This window comes from Falco cherrug, chromosome 15 (genome assembly GCF_023634085.1).
Source record: "Falco cherrug isolate bFalChe1 chromosome 15, bFalChe1.pri, whole genome shotgun sequence".
Taxonomy (NCBI): Eukaryota; Metazoa; Chordata; class Aves; order Falconiformes; family Falconidae; genus Falco; species Falco cherrug.
In genome coordinates, this window is record NC_073711.1 from 8,164,285 (window position 1) to 8,186,431 (window position 22,147).

Below are 22,147 nucleotides of genomic sequence, written 5' to 3' on the forward strand. Positions count from 1 at the left end.
CCCGCTTACGCGCGCTGGGAAGTCGGGTCTGACCCGCGGTGACACGGCGGCGAGAGATCCCGCCTTCGGTGTTTCGGTGCTCACCGTAATACTAAAGAAAAAACAGTTCAAAGCGGCTTTGAAAAAAAGAATGCCCTTTCCTGCGAGAACTGGGCTTTTAAAAGCTGCGGTCAGGCAGGCAGTCGCTCTCTTTAAGCGAAACCTACGCACCAGTGAAGCTATTTCCATGTTGGCTAATCACGCTTTCAGGACAAGCGATGGGAACATTAGAAGGAAAATGTCATGTTTATTTGATCATGTGGTGTGGCAGATTGCATAGATACACCTGTCCGTGCCAGATTCCAGATAAAACAGCACATGCCCTTCGGTGTATGTTTGTTTTATTTAAGGCCAGCTGTGCTGACTGCTTAGACCTGCACCTTCCTACCAGTTTTGATTATACGAAAGGATTGTGCTAGTTGTGTAACTGTGCTAAATGTAGCCTAGGGAGAAAATCACCTATGCTGCCATAGAGTAGAAGAGGTCATTCTAATAGTTGTCTGATTATATATTTTTTTTTTTTGCACTTCTACGCAGATCTACAGTTACAGTTGCTAGAAATGCCCAATATATATATACATACGTTTTCAAATACTGCAAAAATATGAGGCACTTTTCACACTGTCTTAAAATCCACTGCAGAATTTGAGATTTCTGAGGATATACTATTACTGATACTAATGGCCTCCTCACAAAGCTGAAGAGAGGGGATGAAAGAATTAATTTCCCGTTTCTTTCTTACAGAAGTGTCTGGACTCCCCAGCTCAGACTGTGTGAGCTAAGCAGGTATTAAGGGACAAGCCCTGCCTATGGAGTTTGAATGGACAGGACAAAGGATGGAAGGACGGAGAGGTAATGTGACTTTTCTAAGACCTTGTTTAGAGGGGATACTTGAGAAAGTCCAGATGAACTTAGATTTAAAGTGAAAATCTAATTTAAAGCCATTTAAGTTCAGGATCTTAACTTTTAATAATATACACTTCAAATCAATAATGAGGGCTAATTTTGTGATGTTTATGTGTCTGTGTGTAGGCAACCTTAAACAGAAAGTCAGATATATACCTGGAAACAGAAGCCAGCCATCAGATCCTTCAATTGGCTTTGATTCCTATGATGCCAAGACACTTCATATCTGTCAAAAATTTGGCCTCTGTCTCTAGGGCTCTTGAATCTTTAAAAAAGAAAAAGTTCAACATCTAACTGTTGTTCCCAGGCAAATCCTTTAATTAGTAAAAGAAAAAGAAAAAGATTAATTGAATAACCACTGGTTTCAGTGATTCTTTCTGCCATCACTTAAGTCTGACAATAATCCAAAGTATAGCACAGCCTGCCATCAGATAATTCAAAGGTAGGACAAATGCAGCACTGAAGGTTTCAGTTGAACAATGCTTCAGAACAGCTAGAAATAATTAGCATTTGTGCTCAGAAGTATGGGGGTTTCCCACTAGACTCACGCTTGCTAACATCGACTTCTTGCTCTCCAAACTTCCATGCAAGGAAAACTCACACTATAAAAGAACAACGCCCTTAACGAAAAAAGAAAAGAGAAACACTTTCTTGTAGCCTTGAGGTCGACAGTTGTCTCTATTGCAAAACTATAGTCTCGGCAACCCCTCAGTGTGTTATTTTATAACCATTGTCCTGAAAACCACTATGAGTCAAAGCCTATTCAAGCGAGGGAAAGTGACATAACCACTGGTTACCAGTAGCAATGCAATGACAATCTCTCTTGCAGCGATATGCCACCAGGATTTACATAGATACACAGCAGATGCTTAAAAGAGGTAAGTCACGGTAGAAAGGCAGAGTTTCTAGCAGCACATGATAGGGAATGGCAATAGACTATAGTAGAAAATATAATCAGCATTTGTGTTCTGAAACTTCCACAGTTTCTATTTACAATGTATGGAAGCATCTGCAGGGCTAGCTGACAGTCTGATCACTTGGGGCTGAAATGAGTCAAAAAAGCACTGTGAAGTGTACTTCTGGGAGTGCTCTTACACCAGCGGGGATGTGGCTGAAACATTTCAAGAGGAAAGGGAAGCTGTGCTTATGCACTACTCCCATGGTGGAAGCTGTATGCGTAGAAGGGTTCAGAACACAGACCTTTATCCAAAGCTGGGAAACAGTTAAGACTTTATCATGGATGGCCGATGGGCAACAACTCTGTGACTTCTTAGAGGAAGAGAAACCAGCTGGCTCTGCCTCTGTTAGTTCCTGGTACGTGCGGTGGTTAGTAAACCTTAGTACTTTGTGGGGTGTGACAGGTACAGAGTGAGCTGTACAGTCTCTAATGGCAAAATATTATTTTAAAACCAAGATACTAATTTACTGTTTGCTAGAAGTCAAACAACTACAAAATATTTGATTCTGGCATCAGACCTGGCTCTGCAAAGACTATTTTAGCAAAAACAGCTGTGTAAATTGAATGTAGGTAGTCAATCTAGATATGCTGGGGTGTTTTTATATAACACATCCTGAAAGCACGGAGTTTTCATACATTCATACATATATTCATGGATTTGGAGCAGCAGTGGGTCATGAGATGCACTTGATTAGAAAGCAAGAAAAGAAAAAGAAAAAAAAAAACCACCAGAAACGAGAAAAGCACCCCCCTACCTACCTGCATTGTTATGAGATCAAGAATGGATTTATCCTTCACTTAAAGAGAAGTAGTTAAAGCTAGGAGGTGACTCATGCTGTAAAAGCACATCTCCCTTGTATGGTTTTTCTACAAAGGGAGGTTTAATTTCTTCCTTTTAATGACAGTGAGCACAATACTGATCTTCTTCCAGCAGTTAATGGCTGGCATAACAGGCAGTATGAGAGCATGACTACATCCCTCATCCTTCTTCTGGAGCTATAATCTGCATCACACTCTGAGACCACAAAAACAACCATCAAACCTGTTTCTTTCTCCTCTCAAACACAACTAACCCAAGTGTGAAATTCCAACCTACTACTCATGCTGACAAAGCTCCTTCTTTACTGGAAGCAGGGATGTGAAAAGTCACATCATGAATACAGCCACAGATGGCTTTTTATTTTCAAGTGCTCTGCACATGCTGTAATACTCCATGGGCAAGAATAGATTTGGACTAATGGCCCATGGAGTTGAGCCAATTAAAAACAAAACCAGAGGGAGGTCTGACCGTTACGTCAGGAAGCTGTGCTAAGGTAAGGTTAGAGAACAGGAAGCAAAGGCATGTGAGGTCTGTGTTATTTTGCCACTGAATCTCTGAATGACTTCTGGCAACCAACTCTCCTTTTGCATTTTGTCTGTGACTACTCCTGCAGGCACTGGGCATCTCTGCTATTATACACATGATTTGCATTGAAAAACAATCAAGTTTGGTTTTAAATATATTTTGACACATTAATCTTGAAAGAAAAGGCATAATGTTCCATATATACTATAAAGGAAACGAAAGAAAATGTGTAAAGTAGAAATGTATGTTTATATGCCATGGTTGGGAAATCACTAGAATTAAGACATTCACAAATACATTATCCAGTTTAAATAAATGCATGGCACCATCAAACAGAGAATCACTAGGGTTTGTTTATCAGGGAAAACTACCAATAGAACCTGTGAAAGGTCCTGCTGGTCCATTAACAGTGTGGAATAAGAAAAAAAAACAGTGCCCTTTCCATGCAAACCTCCTACTTTACTAATTGATAACTGACTAGTGACCAGCTTAACAAGACCTCGGGACCGACAAAGCAAGCATCCCATTCCAGCTGTATCCTTCACTGCGTGATACAGAACAGAGGATTCAGTGCGTCCTTGAGGTGCAACCACGCCTAGAGTGAGATGGGTAAAATAATTTCCTTTCAGACATACCCAGATTCTTAGAAAGTTACTTTTGTTCTGTATTGGAATGAAAGAGCTACAGTCAGAAATTCAGTGGAATTTGAATTCCAGAGTATTTTAATTGTGAAGTTAGAAGATATTTCAGTGTTGAACAAATATCTGACACGCAATTCACCACTAAGTTCTGAGAAACCTAACAATAATTTGAAAGCTCGTATTTTATCAAAACTGAGGAACTATCCACTCCCACTAGCCATTTTGGTGACAATTGCTGTTTTACTGGAAAACTGATCTGTCAGAGGGAAAGCCCAAATTAACCCTTCTTTTAAGTACAGAGGAACGAAATTCTGCAGTGTTTAAATACCCCTCCGTGTGCACGGTCAACCTCCAGCTGCAGTAAACTCCCGCTTAATGTGTGGAAAGACAAACTTGAGACCAAGAGGTCCATCACCCCTTGCAGAGAACATGATGAAAACAGTCAAGAAGCCTTTCCATTTCTGGAGAACATGGACAATTACTGTTACAACTGAATGAATATATTCTGTTTAGAAGGTAAAGGTATTTATGGGTTCTTCTACTCTGACCAGTCAAAAAAAATACTTTGCAAATGTCTTGAGCAATAGGTCATTTTATACCTGTGCAGTGTTCTATTTGTCTGAAAAGACTTCACTTATGGCCTCAGTCAAGGTACCTCTCCAGCTCGAAACCATATAAACCTAAACACTCAGAAGGGAAAGGCTGTAAAAAGGAATGTCAGAATGTATGTTTTGTTTCACAGCTTCTGATAATGTAATTCCAGAAAGAAGATGAACAAGCTTCACAAAGTGAAACCAAAAAGAAAGCACCACATTAATGCAATCTACAATCCACTTGCAGTTGTAGGAGCAAATTCAGTGTTACCCGCACACAGTAATTAAGAGGCAGTATGCATAACACCTGGAAGTTATCCATGGGTAGCCTACAAAGCAAACGGAACATGCAGCTTTCAAACCGTCTGAAATCATGGCTGATTGGTTTATTTGAAACTACAGGACACGTTCTTGCACAGATTTTAAAAGCTTTCTGGACCACAGCTATTTAGCGGTCTTTAGGTTGGTGTGGACTGCTGTCAAAGAAGTCTCCTCTTAAAAATTATGACAATTAATTCTTTTTATGCCTGGTGTGATTCTTAGAATCCAAAAGCCAAGTCATCCTTTCCTACACAAACATCTGTGGGAGTGTAAAAGGCCTCCTGCATCCATGATTTTAATTTCAGTAGTTTTCTGCAGGGATTAAGGAAGATAAAGGCAAATTCCACAATCACAAAAAGTGAGAGAGAGAAGTATGGGTAGTGCTGTTGAGGTAAAAACCCTGAAAACAGCTAGAATAAGCCAACGCTTAACAATGGTAATGGCATATACTTTCTAAACTACCTGTGGCAGCCAGATAAATCCTGGGGTTTGACTTGCACTGTTGGTGAGATACAGCTGCAGTGCCCTACAAGACTACTGCCTCCTGAGGTTTGCCATCGTCGCAGTGGCAGAGGTTTCTGCCCAGTAATAAGTCAGATAATTCTGATCACATCAAACACATCGGAAATACATGAAACGTGGCAGGCATTTCCAGCTAGAAATCTATGAGATTACTGCTACTTAGCCCATTCTGATCAACCAGATAAAGACTTGATTGCACCTTTCCACTTCTGCAGTTCCACGGAATTGGTTGTCTGTCAATATTTCTTTCTTGATCTGCAGACTTGCAATTTTCTTCAAAATTAGGCTTTCAATATCTGTAGCTATACCTCAGTCATTTAGTGAGAAGCCAGACAGCAGTTTTACTTATGCAAAACTCAAGTTCACATTTGTCATACTAGAGCACAGGAGTGTTTTTTTAATTTTATTTTTTATTTGAGATACTGCAGAGCTTTCTTATGAAACACATTGATGTGGCTTCCGGTAACAGGCTTTCAAAAATAATTAGTGATGAATCACAATCAGAAATAAATGACTCTTACATCTATTAAGACAGTTATTTAAATGTTTTGATGAATCATACAAAAAATGCTCGCAAGCAGCATTATACTTTTTCATAGATACTTTGTTTTTCCTAAGTCTTATGAAAAGAGCTTGTGCTTTTAACACTTGAATCAGAAAAAATATTTACAGCAGACATCATAAACGCTACACTGAAGTTCAGACAGGCAAAGTGGTGATGGTCCTCTGCCTTGCCATTCACAAAACTTGCTGAGGGTTTCAGATCTGGTCTATAAACTCCCAACCTAGAAGTATTCAGTCCTGGATCTTCAGTATGCTCCACTTCTCCAAATCATTCATTTCCTTCAGTATAAGGGCAATATTGTATCTCAGTTCTTGAAACTTTGAAACTGGCACCTGAAACAGAATATTCCAGTTAGAAAACATGAATCATCCTGGGAACTTTGATGAGGGCATGCCTATGGATAGGGAACATTCCACACTGTCAGCCCAATGTCTTAAAATACTTTTTTTTTTTTTTCAGATTTAAGACAAAGGATTTGAGGTTAATAAAATTCAGTTAATTCAACTAAATCATCTGGGTGAAAAAGGAAAAGGAGAGTGGGAAGAAACAGAAATAACAGCTACATAGTACATTTTCTATATTGCCTGATGTGAAAAAGGAAGCACTCCAGAATGTTAACCGATAGCCGCTGTGGTAAAGTAAGAGTGTCATGCATTGGAAGGAAAGATAAAGAGGTTGCGAAAGGCTGTGGGGCCTACAGAATTCTCAAGCAACAAAGTCCAGATATCCTGCTTGTCCAAACTTGCAAAAGAAAGGAATTGAGCCTCAAAGCAAGAGACCTGGCAGCAACCTCAAGAACTGAGAGGACTAGGTACGGTCTATACATGGAAGGCAAAAGATTTTTAAATATACAGAACATTTTCAACTGCAGGAGACTAATGGAATTTCCTTTACCACTGCAAGCCCAAGAAGCCACATGGATGGAAATCTATCATCTGTTGAGATGGAGAACCACATCTGAGCATAGGCACAGACTGGGTGACCCAGGTTAACACTAGTGCAATGCACAAATGCACATGCTCACCTGAGTACCGACAGTGGTCTAGCTAGTCCCAGGCTGCTCTGCCAAGCACTGCCTAATTTACTTCTTTGACTACATTGAAGACACGCAGTTCTTTGACAGAGTCCCTTGTCATCCTTCTGCCTACTGTAGCACAGATATCAATTTTGCGAGAGGAATCTAACATCTGATTTGCATTTTCCATATGCATCAGAAATGCACAAAAAGGCATCATGTCCTTTTCACTTCTGACATATATACAAGACTCAAAATGCTGCAATTCCCACTGCTTTTTATAAAAATTTTCATTGTCAGTAGTCACACAGTCACACTGCAATTAAAAACCTAAACCAAATGTGTAACTTCTCCCTGTGGCATTCACATTTTAAAATTGTTCATAACAGAATTATCTTTTGGATTTACCATCTGACATGTCCTGTTAGCAGGACATTCTGAACTTGTCCAAATGAAAGGAAACTGAAATGCTGCGGACTATATTTGCTTGCATATGGTACCTTGAGCCAAAACACAGGTTTATCCCAAAGACCTGCTAACTGTAGGAATACCATTCATCAGGTACAGCAATCATGTTTACAGCCAGATCTTTGGCATTCAGATCTAAGCAGCAGCAAGGTGATTCTAAGAGAAGCACGTTGTTTGCCATCAGATAGCTCCACTTCTGTGCATACTGGACAGGCACACCAACACATCTCCACTGCAGAATAGCAAAAGGTCTTCCACAGACTTACAACCAAAAAAAAACCCCCAACCTAAAACCAAACCAAAAACAACCAGGAACAACGGCACCAAGACTTGACATTAGATACCAGGAAATAAACCCCCAAACTGACACATAAAGAATATATACTAGTTTTATTCTCAGAAGTGAAACTTGCCCTGTTGTAAAGGGTTAACCTGAAGTCCATGGCATCATTTAAGTTCCATGGAAGACCTCAGACGGAGCATATGGGATGTTCTGAAGCTGGACTGCCCACAGAGGGGTGAATTTGCAGTGACACCCGCAACACTTTGCAGTGTAGCACAGGATTTGTGCCTTCCTCAATGGCTGCCTTCTTGTCAGCCCTTGTAAAAGTGAAATCAGTCCACCTCTTTCCACCCACAGTGCCTTGGTGCTTCCTCCAGACTACTACTAACGCATGAACTGAAGCCAAAACCTTTAAGCGTTCAAATGTAACAATGCCTGCTGTGCACTGAATTCCTGTATGCACCACTATGTTATTTATAGAATAAACAGCATTCCTTTCCAAAGGTTGAAAATATGGAAGAGTTCATGCCATCTTCTGGCAAGCCTTTATGTACAGTGTCATAAATACTGCCACTGACTAATTCTGACGTAAAAAGCAAAGAGTTTTACTTTCCTTCTAGCAGCAAGAACTGTACTGAAGAAAAAGAATAAAACTACCCCTGCCAGAGAAGAGAATGTTACCATTCTCTACCAAATGTAGGAGGCTTAGAAGCGTATCATACATTATATAAACTACCCCAGTAATTTTCCTGCCTTCAGGAGCCACCATTGGGTCTGAAGGTTACAGTTGATAACAAAACCATAATTTATAATCATACCAGATAGCAATGGTGCTTTTCAGTGATTAATATTCCTCTAACAAATGAGGCTTCATTGGCATTTCATTATATATTGTATGTGGCTATGCTGAACATGAAGGATTCCCAAGCAAACCAACCAATGATAATACATGGTTTACAAAAGCTTTAATATTTTAAACAGTAATTCAACTTTCTAAAAAGAACTTCAAGTGCTTTCTTTTTTATTTATTCTGGCAATCAGACTTACTTCAAAGCGATGAGCTGTCCCATCTGAAAGCTTCATCATCATTAAAATGGATGGTTGAAGTGCACGGGCCAGTGAACTGAAATTATTTACATTATTAGTATTACAACAATAGACATCAGCAGTGTGATGAGTACAGCACTGTACATTAACAATTTAAGATGTTCATGTAGGCTCTACATAGGACATAAGTAATTTCAATCATAGAGTCCTGTACTTGGATGGCTGGAACACAGAACTCCTGAACATACAAGTTCTGTCTTATTTACCTCAGTATTGAGACTAAAAATTTTTTTAATAGTTTAGTAACTGCAAATTTAGGAGCATTTTCATTTTACATAATAATCAATTTAGTGGAACTATGTCAGGGATAAGAGCTGACCAAGTACTGCTACTAATAACGCACAGTTTTCTTATGCAGTTTACCATGTTGCACTAATTCTTTCCATCCCTTTATACTTTCAACTGCCATCTCATTTGGGGAATTAAGCTCTTCCAGTCTTCATGATAAATTTGTGGGTTGTTATTTTATTTGATGACCCAAAGAGGGGAAATGAGTCATTCTTGCGCGGCTTCCACTAACCAATGTTGCCAAAGCCTGCTCAGGTACTGACAGGCATTACAGCCAGAAGCCATACCTCTTCACAGAGGCTGTTACTGGATGATAAAACAAGAAATCCCAGGGGGAAGGTTGACTGGAAAGGAAAATAAGATGAAGGAAAATAGAAAAGGATAATGTATTGGTGCTGTGTTGTTTGGAAAACAAATCATGGGATTTGCATGCAGCTTTTAAGCATTGTGCCTGAGGATGTTTTTGTGTATATTTTGCTCTCTTACAGGTACAGATTTTTTCTTCACAGTGCTATCTGTGTGGTGCTTACACCACTGCTCATCTGACAGTCACCTGAACTAGTAGCTTGTGGCCATTGCAATTTTCACTTAGGAGCCTTTTCTCTTGATTTCAGGAAGACTATCCATGGAAGGATATTCTAATTCAGGAAGATTATGTAACCACAGGCCTCCCAACTATGGCAGCAGAGAGACTACACTCTCCCTTGGATGCAGGTATTCATGAATACAATATGAGGTCACTCGTGCTAACAATTTACGCTACTGACAAACACTGAATCATCTTCCAGTTTCTTTCAACTCAATCTGTCTTGGTTAGAGCTAGACAAAGACCAGGAACAGCACACACAACAGGTTTCCATTTCCTTCTGCTCTACCCACAGATCCATCCCCCAGCTGCCTCTGCTGTGGCAGGGTGGCAAGAAGCTATTCACTGCAGGATGATCACAAAGGCCTTTCTTTACTCCTTACTTTGTGGGGAAAAAAACCCTAAACCCCGAACAAAACAGCAACCCCCCCCAAACAACAAAAACCCCCAAACCACCACCAAAAACCTAGGCGGTAGATCAATGACCAATTGCTTAACCATGGCAGTGTAAAAGTGCTGTTCTGAAGCCTCTCTTTGTAGAATCCACAGCAGACCGTACAGGTGATGGAAAGTAATTTTACTTAATGTGTGCAACAGAAATGGTAGTCTACTTGAGAAGTTGAATAGATTTCCCTCCCCTGCTCTGGTGTAACTGAGAGCTTGGCTGGCTGCGTGAGGCTCAATCCATCTGATCTATTGCATCACCTCTGAGGACCTGTGTGGTTGTATCGGCTCCGCTAAGTTTTAAAATACTGTAAGAGAGACTCAAAGTTTGAGTGAAATATTTCTAGCACGGAGGTTTTAGAGATCAAAACAAATAAGGAGCCTAAAATGTATCATTAGTAGAAGACAAAGGCTGCAGCCTGTTGGCAGGTCATTGTTAATAGCAGTAACCTGTACATAAACCAACTTCCACACTGTTCAGAAAATTCCCTCCTATCTTACCATTGAATGCTACGTGCCAATCCCTAACAACAAGATATATTTTAACACTGTTAACATTTTTAAGCAGCAAGAAGTCAGTTTAACCTTGGCCAAAAGAATTTCTAGGGTTACTCAGGATTCTCTTTTATACCTTGTGGATATAGCTACGTCCACTCTCCACTTCAAGTCCTGGATGCTTGGCAACCTACTTCCTTGTATCAGAGCTGTGCCTTCGGAAGTGGGCCGCCTACAGTGTAAATCAGAAATGAGAGACTGAAATGCAAATTCATAAAAGAAACAACAATTTAAAGAGAAAATAAGATTCCTCAAAACCAACCTGTCCAGAAATTGCTTCTGTCCTACATCTACCCTCATTTAGAGAGGTCTGAATGAGTGGAAGTTTTGTGTATTTAAGACAGCTGTGTCCAGATTGCCCACTTATCCTACACTTAAAACCTTGTTAAAAAGTCCAAGTTAAAAAAAAAGAGACCAAGTGACTCTGTGTAATTCCAGTAAACTGATGTCATTATAAAGTTTACTAAGAGTCATTGTGGTGGCTGACATATCTATTATTTCAATTATATGCAGCTGTGAGGTATAGAAAGGTCTCTGCAAATATAACTTTACTTTCATGCAGATTCAACAGGAACAAGCAAGCAGGAATGAGACAGGTGACTTGAGCAAAAAAGTTGCAATATGGTCACTGTGCTCTTTCAGCAGAAAGCACCTAGTATTAGCAAGCAGCAATGTTTTAAAACATAAGAATGTTAGAGTGTACTTTGAAGCATACTTTAAAAAACCCCACAAACACCATCACGGTGGTTCTTGTTAATGCAACATAATTTACAAACTCTAAGTTCCTTACATAATGTTCACTGCCAACTCCAGCACAACATTCAACATTTCTGTCTAGTCTATTGTGTATGAAGCCAGGGACTTCACCTATTACTTATATTGCAGGAAGAATCAGGCTGATCAAGCCTCAGTTTATTTCTGTAAGGAAATACAGTTGACAGCAATTAAACTTCAGATGGTTGACAATTTAAAAATTTTAACAGCATCTTAAGCTCTGGGTAAATAAACAAGCCAGATCTGACACAGACATAACAACCACCCATTTTTAGATATATGTGCCGAAATATCTTCAGAATGAGGTCATTCAGCTGGTCCATTTGGGAGCTAGTCTGGACTTCATGTTACTTAGCGTATTTATATATTAAAAAAAATATATATAATTTTTGCTAAGCATCCCATGTCTCTGCAAGTTATTTATGGTACATTTCAAAGCTACTCTAGTACTCCCATTAAGGGCAAGATAAGAAATGTTACATCCTTCATCCATGGTGCTAGACATAATCTAATTACAGACTTTACATCAGAAAGGATTCCTCTCTCAACAAATCAAGGCCTGCAGGAATGATAGTCTAACATGCCTACTCAGATTCTTGTGTGCAAGTTAGCTGGTGCCTTTAGAAACTGCCCAGGAAGATTAATGGGCTGACAGGCTGAGAGCCTCCAATTCTCTTGCATTAGCAAAGGCAATATAAGAAAGAATTTATCCTTTTTTTTTTTTGGGGGGGTGTGGTGTGTTGGGTGGTGTCATAAGTGACACACATTCCTAATAGTATGGTAAAGGAATGAGCAGGAAAAAATAGATCAGCTGGTTCTTACTCACTGTCAAAATTGCAAAAATAGGATAAGATGCCAGCAAAAGTATTAAAAATGGATTTTTCTGGGTTATCTAGCTCATACTGAATTTTTGATCAGATGCTAATACTTCTTTTACCATCACAATCATATATATTTACAACTCAATAAGCATATGTATGATTCAGTGTTACATTTAAGATTATAAAAGCAGATCTGTCTAGAAATCAAATCTGAGGTGCTCTTCTCTGGTCTCAAAACACAGAGCAAGATTACACTGGATAATCACAGCTTTCAAAATGAGAAAAAGCTAAATTTTCCAGCATCGTGATTTCACAGTAGAAAACAGACAATCATGCATGCTTCAAATGACATCTAAATTTATCTTCTTTCTCCACTGCAAACAATATTTCCACTTTGCAACCATGAATTTTGCATTCTTAACACCTATAATTCAAACAGAAGAGCAAAGAAAAGATGAGAAGGCTGAATTTATTTTTACTCCAAGAACCTTTAGCTTTAAGCCAAGATCTTAACTAAGGAAATGAAAAATATTTTTAACTTTGGTAGCAGCATTTAGACCCTTGTGAGGGTAACTGAAAAACCACAACTATGATCACCAGAACTCCTTGCAGAGTATCTGGAGCAGCACTGGGTTAGTGATGCTATGTGCTGAGTGACCTCAAGTTTCAGGAGGGAAGTTTTGCATATGGAAAAAGTTCAAGCAATTTCTAGATGTAGATTAAGCTAAATATGACTGAACAGAGGACCATATAGAAAAAAGGAATGCCTGGAACAGACAGAACAGATAGCCTGTTCAAAAAGTTCCTGATTTAATACTTCCTCTAGAGCTACTGATGTATACTGCTTTGAAAATGACTTACAGCTAGCAGAGCACTTGATATCTCATACATGACATCAAGTTACTCAGTGTGAATTCCCCATTCAACTGTACATTAAGACTTGAATAAATGCTATCCGAGAAAGCTTTCATGAACCACAGCATATAGAAGGCATATGTAGCTTGCCTCTCAACAAAGCAAGTCTTTCACTTTTGCTCTAACTTGCAATGATAATGATGATAAAAATGCTTAATTCTACAATGCATTTTTCATCTGTAGGTACTGATGCACCTTACAGAGTCTATAGAACATTATAGAAACTGATGGGCAATGATCACAGAAAAACGGAGAGTTGGTATGAAGGCTACCTACTGCACATATATAGCCATGAATGACTGACATCATGTTATGTCGAATCAGAATAATGGGACAAAACTTGTTCTCATTAATTTAGAGAATTTTGCTGTTCTTTCAGTAGGCCTGGGATTTTTGTCAGCAGAGCTCTGTGCAATCCATCTGACTGCACAATGCATGACACATGAAGATACTAACCTGTTACCAAAGACTATGCTGGAGAAGTCCACAATGAAATCTTCCGGTATCCTTAAAGAGCAATACAAAAGAGCTAAGTTTTTTGTAACCAAAAATATACAGCCTCAGCTACAACACCCCACCCCCCCCACCCCTCGAAACTATTATAGAAAACAAAAAATGAATTGCCATCAGCTCTTACATAAGCACTTCGGTACTGATTCAGTCTAGGCTCTCAAAAGAACAGCCTATGTTTTTGTAACAGGAACCCTAAAAACTGTATTACATCTTCCTGTCATACCTAGTATGGCAACAGTAAGTTTCAAAAGAACCCAGTATTTGCTTAACTTCTCTCAGTAAAGTCAAGAAAAGTTTTCCTGATGGCTCTGACTAGTGCAGAAGGCAGGCCAGCAATGCATACTGTCAAAAATCCCAAACCTATACATTTTGTTTCACTTTCAACTGAAGTGTAATGAAAAGAAGACAGAATGAACTGCTCCCTCAAAAGTAAAACCAGAGGCCCTCGCAGCTCAAATTACTTACAAAAGGAGCATATCTAACATGGGGAGGAGAAGCATAAATTTGATGGGGACCATGAGAACTGGTTGAATAGACTAACTCACACTCCACCCACTTAAGCCTCTCCACTACTCTACTCCTCTGACGCTGTTGTTGCCTTACAAACAAGCTGCTCTTGATTTTCAGTTCAGTGTATCAGGCTGCGAACTGCACAGACTGCAGAGCAAACACTATCCATTCAGCTGCCTTCGCCACGGGGACAGTAACCTCCTACAGAGAGGCAGGTTGGACAAGTGTGAGAAGTGACTACTGCTGCCACAGTTAATCCAGCACTCAACATAAATCAGTGCCCAGAGACATTACTCACTAGTGGCTTGAGACACACAGCAGTATAGCAAAGAAAGATCAAAGCAAACAAGAAAGTCACCTGTCCTAAAGGGCTTACAGTGTCTAATGATGGGAGAAAAAACAACTCATCAACTCGTACAGTGGGAAGATGAAACAGCAGCTGAGCTAGAATTCTTAATGGAACAAGCAGGGTTCAAACACATTTTAAAATGGTGCTTGGGTAAAACTGAATTCATATTAGCAAGGTAGTTATCTGAGGCAAACTGGGAAGTGAGGAGGAGGGATTAGACAGTGCTTTTTTGGCTGCATATGTCTGTCTGTCTTTCAGAAGAGACAAGACTATTTCTGCAAACATTACTTATAATGTCTGTGCAAGCGCATCACTTAACCCATCCTGATGATGACCGAGTATCCTCTGTATGTAGCAGAATAGCTGGAGACGGGGGGTTGTAATATGATCGTTATGACACCTATCACAATATTTGCTCAACTGTAAGAGCAAGTGTTACTAAAACAGAAACATTAATACTGCCTTTAAGGTAGCATTATTTTTGCTGTGCAGTTCATGATTTTGCTGAAAATTCTGCTCCTGGCACAAGCAGCTTATATGAGGTCAGTCACACACTAAACAGATCAGACAGAGAACATAGCACAGCTCAAGCCTGAGCTACAAATGGCAATCAGTTTTCTACGGAACATTCTGAGGAAGGGACTCAAAGGGCAAGGAAGGCATGAAGATGTCTTAATCGCATGTTATTGGCCTGAGCCATACACTTATTGAACAACCTGAGAGGGAAGGGAAAAAATAGCACCCACAATTCAGAGTGAATTTATTCTCACTGGGTCAGCCAGTCAGGTCAAGAAACAGGGGATACAGAATGGCAACCCTGTGAAACCAGTGGTACTGATCTAATTAATCAGAAGTGGGCATGTCTCACATCCTCTCTCTCCACCAAAACTAGAAGCCAAGACCAGCTGCATCACCAGGAAGTTGAGAATTACAAGGCTATATAGGTGGTATTAGTCCAATTTTCAGCTTCACTGAAGGAAAAAAAATAGAATGATGGAGAGGTGAATAAAAGGTAGCCTGGCTCAGAGCTAAAACCTTTTAAAAGACGACACAACAAAAAAAGAGAAATAAGCCACTTTTCTGCCTTAAAATGCAAAATACCTGACCAAACACTGGGTGCTAATAATGCTAAAACACTGCTGTTCAACCAAATACATGTGTTCTTCATGCACATGATCACAGGCTGAGCCAAAGAAGTCACGGCAGAAGGATTAGTGTCTGAACGTAATTAGCAGGTGTCTTAAAAACAAGCAGGTATTTCATCTTCAGACTCAAGTGCATTGGGAAACATAGGAAATGACATTTCCCATAGGAATCAAAGATGCTAAAGGTGCTACTGAATTTACTAAATATCATGCCTTGAGAGTAGAATAAGCTATTTAGTATTCTAAAAAGTTTAGCCACAAGGTGAAGAGAGCTACTCACAGGAAATAAAGACTGTCAGAGATGGAAGACAGGAAAAGTCCCAGTACTGTGAGAACCATGGAAGTATAGCAGCAACGAGCAGCAACATAAAACATACAAGTCTGCAAGTAACACAAATGCAGTTACCTGAACTATTGCTGCTATATCAGTCATGTTAACCAGAACAACGATAAAAAAAAATTCTCAGGATAGAAAAGACATTAAAAAGATCACCCAGATTGAAAAGTGTCTTCATAGTTCCATGAATAAACCATAAGGTGAGAAAAAAACAACCACCAGCTACAAAAGTGTAAGGCATCAAAGTACGGTGAAACAACAAGGACAGGAGCCTGGGAGTCTGTATTTCTGAACAGAGCCAGTGTACACAGCCAGCGACCTCCAGCAGCCCTGTACACCGACTATCTCCACTGCTCAACAGGGGAATATTCACCCGCCCCCAGAGAACTTGCCATGGAGCTTTCAGTGCTCCTCACTATTCCGTAATCACACTGAACACACTCTGTGTGCACCTCAAAGAACTCCCTCTGGGTCAAAAGCGATTCATCAGCTTCTTACTGACCTACTTTAACCTGGGTGTGAACTCCATGACGTGGCAGAGGAAGCAGCTTGCATTTTAGCTCACAAGACAAAAGCCAGGCCACACTCCAGCACTGAGCTGCAGACAGAATTGTATCAACTAGCAAGGCACCTTTCATCATGGCCCCAGTCACACCTTTCACCGATTACACCCCGATTACATGTCTAAATCCGCAGCTTTAATTTGCCTGAAGTTGCTCATAAAGTGAATAATGCTTATGACTCTGTAGAACGGAGTCTGAGGAGAAAGCCAATGTGCAGGTTAACCGACAAAAAGGGATGAAAAAAGAATTAGAAACATATCTATGTATTTCTCCTAGGTAACAATCAGAATGCTAAGAATTACGGGAAATGAACATTTTAAAATAATTGAGCCTTGGTGCGAAGGTTTCTCTATAGATGAAAACATTAGCTGCTGTTACTCTCTCATTGCTACTGAAGACGGAAATAAGGGAAAACCTATAAAAATTATTAGCATCTGCTGTCTAGTTTTTAGGATATGAAGGTCTATTCAGAGATGCTCTGAGCAGACTCATACAGACTTGGACTAATTTGTAACAAATGTTATGTGTGCTTCCTCGGGTAACGGGCAGGGGAGATCGTAGCTGAACACGGTGATGGGATTTCATGAGCGTTATATCACTGGCTTTTGACAGAAGCAAAGAAGTAGGGCAATTTCTTAGCATCTGAAATGTTACCACCGTCTTACCAAACATGCTAAAAAAATATTGCAGGGCAAGGTGGGGATGGCAGAGAGAAGGTCACTCACATTTGCATAACCTACATTATGGACTAAATTAGACCAGTGTCCCCAGCATGTGAAATTTACTGCTCATGCTCAGTGCTAAATGAAGTCTTACACAACACCTGTTTTTCCTCTGGCTTCACATGACATTTGGCAACAGATGTATTGTGTGTTATTTACAAGTAATTTTTATGCCAACTTTGTTGTGTAAAAAAGTTGGTTCAGGGAAGCAGTTACTATGAAAAAGCAGACAGATTAAAAAACCCAGGCATACCTGAGCTCCTTTAGGTCTTCCTTAAAAACCTAGAAAGACAAGGAAGGTGAAATTTTACAGGATGTAGTCTTGAAAGATGATTTCTTATCTAGCGAATTAATTGTGGTTAATAGCTTGGTATCTCTCCCCAAAAGTTTTAGTCCTCAGTGGTAGTAGTTCTGAAATGACAGGTTACATATTGAGAAGAATTTCCAGAAGTGTTCAATCAAGTTGTGAGAAACTAAATCTCTTGGAAGCCTTTATTTTTGAAAACAACATCCTGCCATTTTTTTTATGTAGTCATCTATAACAGGTTCTTCTTTTAGAGTAATTATGTGCCCTTATTTCAAACATTTTGCAGTAACTTGGTTAAACAATGACAACAGAAAGGAAGTGGCAAAAAGATAAACTGAATACTAAAAGCATACTTTCACTATGTGTCCTGCACTATATGAACTTTCCCAGTATGCGCGGGTAAATATGAAAACAGTATCTTAAACAAGAGAGAGGTGCTGGAAACCCTGAACTGGTTCACTCACATAAAAATGAAATGGGAAAAGAGAAAAGAAAGTATGTAAGGTAAAGTAACATGAAAAGGGGAAAAAAATAGCCATGGAGAAGGGATAGGGGTTGGGAACAAGGCAGATACATAAACATTCACACTGAACATCCATAGCGTAAGCAGAAATAGCACTTTCTCCCAGTTCCACTATCTTGCTTTGACCATAAGACCTTCCTTCTTCCAGGGCAGAAGTATGAAGAAAGGCAAGCAAACAGATATGAGAAATGGCAGGTGTGGACAACATGAGCAGTATGTGCGGACACACAGTTGGGGTAAGAGAGAGACTTGATGCCAATGAAATAACACTTTGCAATGGTTTCATTTGGAGTTTTAATTTAAGAGTGAAAACAAACATGCACAGTAAAGAAGATGCTGAAGCAGAAAAAGATACAGGAATCTCTTTCCCAAAGCTTAAATACTCTTCCAAAAAGCTCACTGTAAGTCTATCCAACAAGTAAAATAATAAGCTCTAGATTTGTAACAGTTTCCTCCAACCACTTTAACTTGGAGCAACGTTTTTATGTGCAGCTCCCACCCTGGCAAATAGGATTTAGATGGTAACTTGCATCTGATGCAGCTTTTAACTTAATCAGGAAACCAAGTACTCCCAGAACTTACTTCTTGCTTGAAAGTTGATAAGGGCAGTCTCAGTGCTTCTCGGAGAAGGGTGTACATGCCAGAAATGAGGAATGCAAGTTGCTCTTCTGAGAGATTAGTGCTTTCTGCAATCAGCTTGACAGATTCCTTGCAGTCTTTTCCTTCCAATGCATTAACAGCAACTGCGAATAAGAATGCAAAGCAAGTTCCCTTTAAAAAGAGCCAGACCTGGAGACCATGAACATAAACATGTCTATGATTTTACTTGGCTTAATGAACTGACTTTTTTCTTGACATGAAACTGTTGCTTCAGGTCTCCATAAATACATCCACCAGCCCAGGTCAGTTTCACAACACTTTACCCAGAGAACTTCAGTGGATTAAACTTTTATATTGTACAATGAAGATGTTTTCACTGTTGAAATTTGTTCTAGTGGGATAATGCAAGAAAGATTAAAAAATTCTTCGCTCACAAGTACAAATCCAACTTGAGATTCTATCAACAAACTTGTTCACGTTACAAATCTGTTTACAGCTATATTACACTTCTGATACACAGGATAAGAAAGGATTGAGAGTAAACAATTCAACACTGTTCTCCAACATTTTACATAATTAATTTATCTTGCAATGTCTGCAGAGACTAAGGATTAAATGAGCAAGGAGAAAAAAATTAAACTTCAAGTCTTGTAGTTGGCACAACTGCTGATAATACAAACTTCAAAGGAAACAACTGTTAATGCATGTGGCACCATTATATGCTGACAACTAGTGTGGGTTTATCTCAGTCTTCATTGTTCAGTTTTTCTTCCTTTTTTCCACCTATGCACTGGCTTATGTAAATTTTTGTTGTCATGTCCGCCTCAGTTCTGCATTCTGATCAGTGCGGATAGACTACTGGAGCCACAGGAAGCACCACCATGGGTGAAAAATAAAAGATTACTGACACCATCCCATTGCAGGATCGGGGCATTAGATTAGTCATTTATAATGAGCCTTATTAGTACTGTGAATAAAACACAAAAAGTGTTACTGAAAGCCAACAGTAAGAGATTAGCTTAACACTAATGGGGTGGGGGGGAGGGGAAAAAAAAATAAGAAGAGTTTCAATCAAACTGCCAGTCTTCCTTTTGGTATTAGGTGAGTTCCACTAGCTACTATCTTCTAATTCTGGACAAAATCTCTTTGTTTTTCACATTTTTAAATGCACACCAAATTCAGTGGCAAGTCTTGGATCGTTTACGTGGCTGACTGAATTTGTCCAGGGCTGTCTGTGTGGCAGATTTTGCACAGAGTAGTTAGGATGTGCAAGGTGCTAGTACCAGTTTTTCCGTGCTGTCTGAAAAAGACTCAGCTCTACAACCAAACTGACATTGAGAAGAGTCTACTGGAAAGGCCAAATACAGATCAGCACTGAAGCCTGTCTACTAGATGATGCACAGAGCAGGAAACAGGTTGCTGTCTACTTACCTACTTAAATACAACTTTGATTTGTTTCTTTGAAGAACAACAGGTGGCTTACAGTTTTAAACTAAGCAGCTTTAATGACAATATCAGTCTTCTTTCTGTTGACCAACCCTAACACTGGTTAAAAATCCATGTCTTCTTTTATAAACTACTAGCATTACTCTAGAATACAAGATTTTTTTTCACTCAGCATAGCTCAGAGAACCCAGAAATATCAGCAACAAAACAAATATTCCAACAGTCAACCTGAGGGAGAAAAAAAGAATAGCCCCAAAACATCCCAAGAAAATCTCACTTGCTCCTAATAGAAGATGCCTGCAGTCTCAAACTTACACTTGCAGTTTAGGAGAGCCTGCAATAACACTGGTTGGATAACACAGAGTTAATGGTATATGATGTTTTTCCATTGTGAGCCGAGGAAGCATACGAAGCAGCATCTCATTTGTATATTGGTGATTGTTTAGTAGTAGAGCAACAGCCTCAAAAAACTAACTGGGTGCAAGCACCCCTGTGATTTTGATGCCCTGTGTTGAAATCTATCATGTCTTCAAAGACCACTAAACCTTCATGGGAAAAACTGCTGTCGGACCAGCTGTGGATGCCAGAGCAGCAGCAGCAATGATGAGGGCAGACCCCTGCCAGGCCAGCGCGGTGCCCAGCACGCTGCTCGGAAGGGCTCTGCTCCCCTGCAGCAGGCAGCATTTACTGCACACCTCGACGTAGGCGCTAATTTACACCGAAATTCAACCCAGATGGGGTTTAGGAGACAGTCAGCCTTCCTGGTGCGGACACAGCTTTTCAGTCTCCGTTGTCCCTGCATTAGACAGCAAATACAGTTCAACATCTGTATGTGCTTTTGTCCCAAATGCCTCTGCCTATACGTAGCTTTATTACTTTCAATTGTGTCAAGGAAACCTTGGGTACATTGCTCCGTTCCTGACACTCTGCAGCAACGCTTCCAAAGACAAACCAGCTACCGGGTGCTTTGAGCCCTTATTGACTCAAACCTGGAAGAAAAAGCCTGGAAAGAGGTTACTGAGCATGTAACTGGCCGGGAGAACGCGCACAGATGGGTTGCAGCACCATGCCGTGCCACGCAGCAGCTGGTCTCCTCTGCCACAAACAAGCTGCCCGATCAGCTCTTGGGTCATTCTGTGATTGTTTTCCACGCTCAACAGAAGAACTTGGATTTTGGTGGTCAAAGGTGCCCAGAGAAAGTCTCAGCTGTCTTGCCTTAGGCACAGGGTAAGGCCTCACGGACAAAACCCACATCAATCAGTCATTTCCAATCTGACAGCCCCAACCTCTGCAAGACACGTGCATGCTCGGGTTCCGTTATTGCACGTTACGGAAATATCCGTGGGGCCTCTGACTCTCGCCTGCCCCGCACAGCCTGGCACCGACCCGCTGGGCCCCAGCGATGACAGGGATGCCTGTAACAGCCGGGGCCACCCACTGCTGCAGACGGCCCTTGCTGATTTTCACGGATTTTACCCAATTTTCGGATACAGCCGAGACAACCCATCGCTGAACGTGACCCTCAGCCCCAGCTCCCGGCGTGGGAAGCGCCCCGGCAGCGCGGCAGCCCTGCCCGCGCGTCGCGGCCTGCGAGAGCGGGCCCTGCAGCTGCCCGCGCCCCCCGAACGGCACCCGCGGCTGCCCCGGGGGCCGCATCGCCCCCGCCGGCTCTGCCTGGGAGCCCCGGCCCGTTCCGTTCCCCCGGTCCCGGGCTCCCCGCCGGCCCCGCGCCCAGGCCCCACCTCTGAGCAGCCGCCGGAAGGTCTCCTTGCCTATGTCCTGCACGCCCCGGGCCATGGCCTCCACCTCGACCGGCACTCGCGGCCCCAGGAAGCCGCCGCCGCGGCCCCCGCCGCTCTCGCCGTGCCCGTAGGCCGCCGCCGCCGCCTTGCCCACCGCCGCCGCCATAGCAGCGCGGCCCTGCCCCGGGCGGGGCGGGGGGCGGTGTAGGCGTGGGCCGCCCTCCGCCGCGGCAGGGGGCGCTGT

General features: G+C 41.1%; 1 protein-coding gene and 1 long non-coding RNA gene across 2 annotated transcripts; one reads left to right on the plus strand and one right to left on the minus strand.

Moving 5' to 3' along the window:
* Positions 1-625: 625 nt before the first annotated feature.
* On the plus strand, positions 626-8,665 carry LOC114014737 (uncharacterized). The gene is made up of 2 exons (XR_003558367.2): positions 626-891; positions 6,350-8,665. It is a non-coding gene; the product is annotated as an uncharacterized LOC114014737 (long non-coding RNA).
* Positions 5,693-22,113, minus strand: COMMD5 (COMM domain containing 5). The gene is made up of 7 exons (XM_055727435.1): positions 21,904-22,113; positions 18,698-18,858; positions 17,539-17,567; positions 13,603-13,653; positions 10,713-10,808; positions 8,704-8,779; positions 5,693-6,222 (listed from the first exon to the last, which is right to left on the minus strand). Exons 1-7 carry the CDS (start codon positions 22,067-22,069, stop codon positions 6,121-6,123), a joined length of 681 nt encoding a protein of 226 aa, XP_055583410.1. The 5' UTR covers positions 22,070-22,113; the 3' UTR covers positions 5,693-6,120.
* Between the last annotated feature and the right edge of the window lie 34 nt (positions 22,114-22,147).

What these genes read in the sequence shown, in the direction of transcription:
- COMMD5 (XM_055727435.1), bottom strand. Translation starts at nt 22,069, where the DNA reads ATGGCGGCGGCGGTGGGCAAGGCGGCGGCGGCGGCCTACGGGCACGGC. An exon ending in GACGTAGCTATATCCACAAG is followed by an intron (nt 8,780 to 10,712) that starts GTATAAAAGAGA and finishes AAATAATTTCAG; the next exon opens with TTCACTGGCCCGTGCACTTC. An exon ending in GGACAGCTCATCGCTTTGAA is followed by an intron (nt 6,223 to 8,703) that starts GTAAGTCTGATT and finishes ATTCTGTTTCAG; the next exon opens with GTGCCAGTTTCAAAGTTTCA.